Genomic DNA, 5483 nt, shown 5'->3' with positions numbered 1-5483 from the left:
TGGGTGAATGTAAGGGCTACCTATTGGTGTCCCAGCTCAAATCCGGGAAAAGGTTACTGTAATCACCCTAATCATCATTATTGTGCCTATTGGGGTTGCGAAACCATAGCCACCGCCAGATGGCCAGTCGCGTCTCCAGACAAATATCTCAATGTTACTTGGTGGCCTGAAGGGTGCACCCAGCCAAGCTATGATAGTAGTGGGGCAACACTAGAATTAGGAGATGGAAACTGTAAATCTTTAAAAATATTGATATTGCAGCATCAAGATCCCGGGTGGTTGACTGGGAAAACTTGGGGCATAAGGGTTTGGGAGCCTGGAACTGATAGGGGTGGGCTAATATTTATCCAAAAACAGGAAACAAAAATGCTGCAGGCTGTAGGTCCTAATCGAGTTGTAAAGAAAAAGCACAGAGTTAAAAAGAAGAAACTGAGCCGCGTGTGAAGTATTGTCAAGATTTGATCAGCAAAGTAGGATGTGTGAATAAAAGAAAAGGGGGGAATTGTAATGGATAACTGAGGAAGATTTGTTGCTGATCAAATCTTAGGATTATCCATTTCTGTTGTACATAGTGTAAGAAAGTCCTGACTTACACAAACTGCAATGCTATCAAAATGTGTCCATGTAAGTGAATGTTTATCTTTGTATTAACCAAATGTATGTAAGAGATGGCACAAGCTAATTATGCCACCACCACCTGCAAAACTCCCCTGAAGCTGGATTGTAATTTATTGTGGCAGTCTTGAGAACTCCCTAACAAGAAGAGACGTCCACTATATTATATTACTAAACTGTATAGGAATGTCCTGTTTTTACAAGATAAGCTTAACCCCAATGTTATCCCTGTTTTAACTTTGTAACTAATCAATCGTGTAGAAGGGGAAGGGTGTAAACTAATTTACAACCAACATTGCCTTGAAACCGCTGTGAAGCAAGACAGACCAGAGGGAGTAAAGATAACGGAAGAAGCAGAGGGGCGTACTGAAGATGTCGAACCCGACCTCTGTGAGGATAAAAAGAGATGTTCAGTTTGCTTGAATTTGCGAGCCTTTGGTGGAGCTGTGACTCCCCGGCCGCCCAGCGCTGTTTTTGCTTTCCTACCTTAATAAACATTTAGTGAATCTATTTCGGACTTAGCCTTTTTTATTTTAAACTATAACAGGGGGGCCCCCCCAGGAAAGCGGGGGGCAGCGGGGGGGGCGCCCGCATGTGCAGCCCAAAGAGCCCCTTGCGCTTCTTCATCTCCCGGCCCGAGATGAACCTGGGAGGAGAGGGGGGGTCGAGGGGGGGGCGCTGCTGGGGTGGGCTGAGAGATCAACCTGGGGGGGGAGGATGGGGTGGGGGGGGGCTGTGGGGGGGCTGTGGGGTGGTTTCGGAGGGGGGTCTTTTAGGGGGTTGGGAGGGGCTGGGGGCTTGGAGGGGGGGCTTCGGAGCTTTGGGGGGGGCTTTGAGATGAACCTGGGGGGGGAGAGGGGGGGTTGGGGGGGAGGGGCGCTTCTGGGGAGGGCTGGGGGGGGGGCCTGATGGGGGGGCCTTGGGTTTGGGGGGAGGGTCTTGTGGGGGTCTGGAGGGGGCTCTAGGGTGGTTTGGGGGAGGGGGGGGCTTTTGGGGGGGCTGAGAGATGAACCTGGGGAGGAGGAAGGGTTTGGGGAGGGGGCTGGGGGGGGCCTTTGGGGTGGTTTGGAGGGGTCGGGGGGGGTCTTTTAGGGGGTCTGGGAGGGGCTGGGGGCGTGGAGGGGGGGCTTTGGGGGGGGCTCTGAGATGAACCTGGGGGGAGAGGGGGGGGCTGGGGGGGCTGAGAAGCGAACATGGGGGCAGGGGTCTGGGGGGCTTTGGGGGGGGTTCGTGGGGGGCTGGGAGCATTCAGGGGCATCAGGAAGGATTTAGGGGTGCTGGGGGGGTGGGGGGGTCAGGAGGGGTTTGGGGGTTCGGGGGGGGGGGGGGCACCCACCTGTCCTTGTGGGCGCTGAGAGCCCCCAGCAGCTGCCCGTAGCGCTCCCCTTTGGGGGTCTCGGCGAGCTGCGGGGGGGGGGGGGGGGGGTTGCAGGGTCGTAGGGGGGGTGAGACCACCCCTCCCCGACCTCCCCCGACCCCCCCCGTGGTTTTTGGGGTGCGGGCCCCCCCCGTACCGGCCCCAGCAGCAGCACGTCCCAGTTGGCGTTGGCGAAGGGCAGGATCTCCCGCTCCAGGTCGAAGTATTTCTTCTTGCAGCAGACGCTCAGGTGGTAGAGGATGAGGTGGGCGACGTCCACCCTGGGGGGGGGGGCCGAAAATAAGGGGGAGGCCCCCAAAAAAAATCCGGGGGGGTGGAGGGAAGGGTGTCCTGGGGGGGGGCCCAAAAATACAGAGTGATGACGGGAACGGTTCTCTGGGAAACCCCCAAAAATGGGGGGTGATGGGGGGGCAATGTCCACCCTGGGGGGGCCCCCAAAAATGAGGGGGGGTGGAGGGGGTGGAGGGACCCCAAAAATGAGGGGGTGCGGGGGGGTGGGTGCAGTTTGGGGGGGGGTACAGGGTGGGGGAGGTGCATTGGGGGGGTGCTGGGGGGGTGGGGTGGAGTTTGGGGGCTGCAGATTGAGGGATGCCGGGGGGTGCAGTTCGGGGGGTGCGATTTTGGGGGGGGGGGGGGAGCAGTTGGGGGGGGTGCAGTTGGGGGGGGTGCAGTTGGGGCGCCCCCCCCCCCCTCACCACCGCAGCGGCAGCCGCCGGACGCTCTCGACCCCCCCGGTGCAGACGCAGCACTCGAAGACGTAAAACCTGGGGGCAAGAATTTCAAAGCGGGGGGGAGGGGGGGATTTAACAGTGTGTCCCCCCCCATTAGGAAGCCGGAGGGGGAGGGTGGGGGTGGTGTCACCCCTTTTCCCCCCCCTTGCCCCCCCCCCGGACCCACCGGTCCCCGTAGAGCAGGGGTTTGCTCAGACACTGGGTACAGGCTTCGTGGAACCACTGGGCGCAGCCCCGGCACTGCAGCATCTTCAGGTTCCACCTGGGGGGGGGGATTAATTAATTAATTAATTTAAGGGGGGGGGGCACCCCGAAATTGCAAAGCGGGGGGGGGGGGTTAGGGGGGGGTCTGTACTCACTCGCCGGGCCCCCCGCAGTAGCAGTAGCACTGCTGGCGGTTGGCGAGGTGGGGGGGGTCCCACTCCAGGGTCTTCAGCTGGTAGGGCAGCACCGCCTTCATGCTGAGCATCGCCTTGGCTTGGGGGCCCTTCTTCAGCGCCCCTCCCCGGTGGAGCCAGTCTTTCCCCCTCCTGTGTTAACCGAGGGCTGTTCTCCTCCCCCCCCAGGTCCAGCTGCAGGTGACAGAGGGGCACCTGCGGGCGGAGGCAGCGCTGGCAGCCGAGCTGCGACTGGAGGCAGCCGCCCAGAAGCAGAAGGTGGAGCAGCAGGGGGAGCAGCTCCACGGGCAGGAGATGGAGCGTCGTCGTCTCCATAATCTGGTCCAGGAGCTCAAGGTGAAGCCGGGAGGGGGTCTGGGGGGGGGGTGGGTGGGAAATCATCTGAATCCCCCGCCCCGTACCTCCAAAATCACGGCTCTTCCCCTTCTGCAGGGCAACATCCGTGTCTTTTGCCGTGTGCGGCCGGTGTTGCCCGAGGAGCAGGAGCACCAGAGGGGGCTGGAGCATCTCCAGTTCCCCCCAAGGACAACACTGTGCTGGTGCCCAAATAGGCATTTCTGTCCCCAAAACAGGTGCTTCCCTCCACACCCCCCCAAGGCAACTTCAACACAGCTGAATAAATGTGGGGGTGCAGAGCCCATGGAGCATGGGGGTGTTTTGGGGTGCAGAGCGCAGGAGGATGGGGACCAGGAGGTGGTGAGTTTGGGGTACCCCCAAAGCACCCCCGGCCTGAGGGGTGGAAGGAGGCGAACATCCGGATGGGGGGGGATGCGGAGGGGTGGGTGTTAAAATGGGGAGGGCCTGGCCTCTCCAAAAACCCACAACCCTCCCATCCAAAAACAGCCTCCCAACTCCCAGCCCCTCCCCAAGCCCCTCAACCCAAACTGAGACCCCCCCTCAGTACCTCAGAACGCCCCCAGTCCTCCTACAGCCCCCCTGTGCCTCCCCAAACCTTCCAGAGCCCTAATCCCCCCAGTGTCCCCACAGGTGCCCCACCAGCAGCACCAGCTGCCGCCCCCCGCCCCAAGTGCCCCCTGGTACCTGAAAGGGCAGGTGACAGACCCGTGGGCTGCGCTGAGGGACAGCCGGGGAGCGACGGTGGGGCTGGAGCGGGGGAAGTGGGAGGCCCTCTGTCTGAGATGAGTCCCCCCAGCAATCGGGGTGTCGTGTCCCCCCCCCAGGAGCCTGGAGCTGGAGCTGGTGACCTGGCGGAGGGAGGCTGAAAGTTTGGCAAAGGAGAAGCGGCTGGAGGAACGCAAGGAGGGAGCTGGCGGCTGCGCTGCAGGAGAGGGATGTGTGTCACGGGGCGGGAGTTCTTCCTGCTTTCCTCCAGAAAAAGTAGGAAAAAAAGATGGTTTTTTGCACTGATGGCCCGGTTTGAGGCAAAACAGAACCAACTTCCTGGTCAGTAATTTTACTTCTCAACTCGGCCTCTTCCGACTCTCTGAAATTAACAGTGTCTTGTGGAGAAAACCGCTGGTTCTTGGAGCGCCCGGAGCAAGGTCTGTGCGTCACGCCAAGGGCCGAGGAGCAGAGAGGCTCCTGCTTCCACTTATTGCTGTCACAACCAAGGGCATCCCATTTCGTCATTGGCCCCATTGGAGGGTCAGAAGCGGGAAAAAGCGTGGAAGGGTCCCACTCCCAGGGAGGAGGGGGACAGGAGAGGTGACCCCAGACTGACCAAGGGGGTGTTCCATCCCATCTGCCCCACGCTCAGGATAAAAGCTGAGGGATCAAAGGGTCAGCTCTTTCTCCAATGGCCGACGTCCGAGGAGGACCCTGTCTGTTCATCTGCCTTTGATCCCGATCCGTGCCTTCCTGACCCCAGAGCTGGAATCCGGTTCCCACTTGTCACTGAGTCCAGTCTGGGGCTTCCCAGGGGCAGCAGCAGTTGGGACATCAGCAGGAGTGGTTCCACGGGCTGGAGCTGGAGCTGGAAATTCTATGATTCTATGGAGCGGTGCCGCCTCCACCATGTCATGCAGAAGCTCAAGGTGAAGCCTGGGGGAGGGTCAGCAATCATCTGAATCATTCAGAAATCATGGAGGTCCTGGTGGAAAACAGGATGGCCGTGAGCCAGCAATGGGCCCTTGTGGCCAAGAAGGCCAATGGCATCCTGGGGGTCATCAGGAAGAGCGTGACCAGCAGGTGGAGAGAGGTCATCCTCCCCCTCTCCTCTGCCCTGGGGAGGCCCCGTCTGGAGCACTGGGACCAGTTCTGGGCTCCCCTGTTCAAGAAGGACAGGGAACTGCTGGAGAGGGTACAGCAGAGGGCTACAAAGATGCTGAGGGGCCTGGAGCATCTCTCTGATGAGGAAAGGCTGAGGGACTTCTTTAAACATTTAAACTTTGCAGTTTTTCT

At 59.8% G+C, this 5483-nt stretch overlaps 1 protein-coding gene across 1 annotated transcript; it reads right to left on the bottom strand.

Moving 5' to 3' along the window:
• Positions 1-1143: 1143 nt before the first annotated feature.
• Positions 1144-3226, bottom strand: LOC141476069 (PHD finger protein 1-like; the record flags this gene model as incomplete). The annotated part of the gene is made up of 6 exons (XM_074164687.1): positions 1144-1261; positions 1952-2019; positions 2130-2253; positions 2689-2757; positions 2891-2986; positions 3084-3226. Coding segments are annotated over 6 exons (618 nt in total), but the record flags the coding sequence as incomplete, so codon positions are not given.
• Positions 3227-5483: the final 2257 nt, after the last annotated feature.

This window comes from Numenius arquata, chromosome 28 (assembly GCF_964106895.1).
Source record: "Numenius arquata chromosome 28, bNumArq3.hap1.1, whole genome shotgun sequence".
NCBI classification, from domain to species: Eukaryota; Metazoa; Chordata; class Aves; order Charadriiformes; family Scolopacidae; genus Numenius; species Numenius arquata.
The sequence above is the reverse complement of the archived record's forward strand: the minus strand, read 5'-3'. Positions and strand labels throughout refer to the sequence as shown.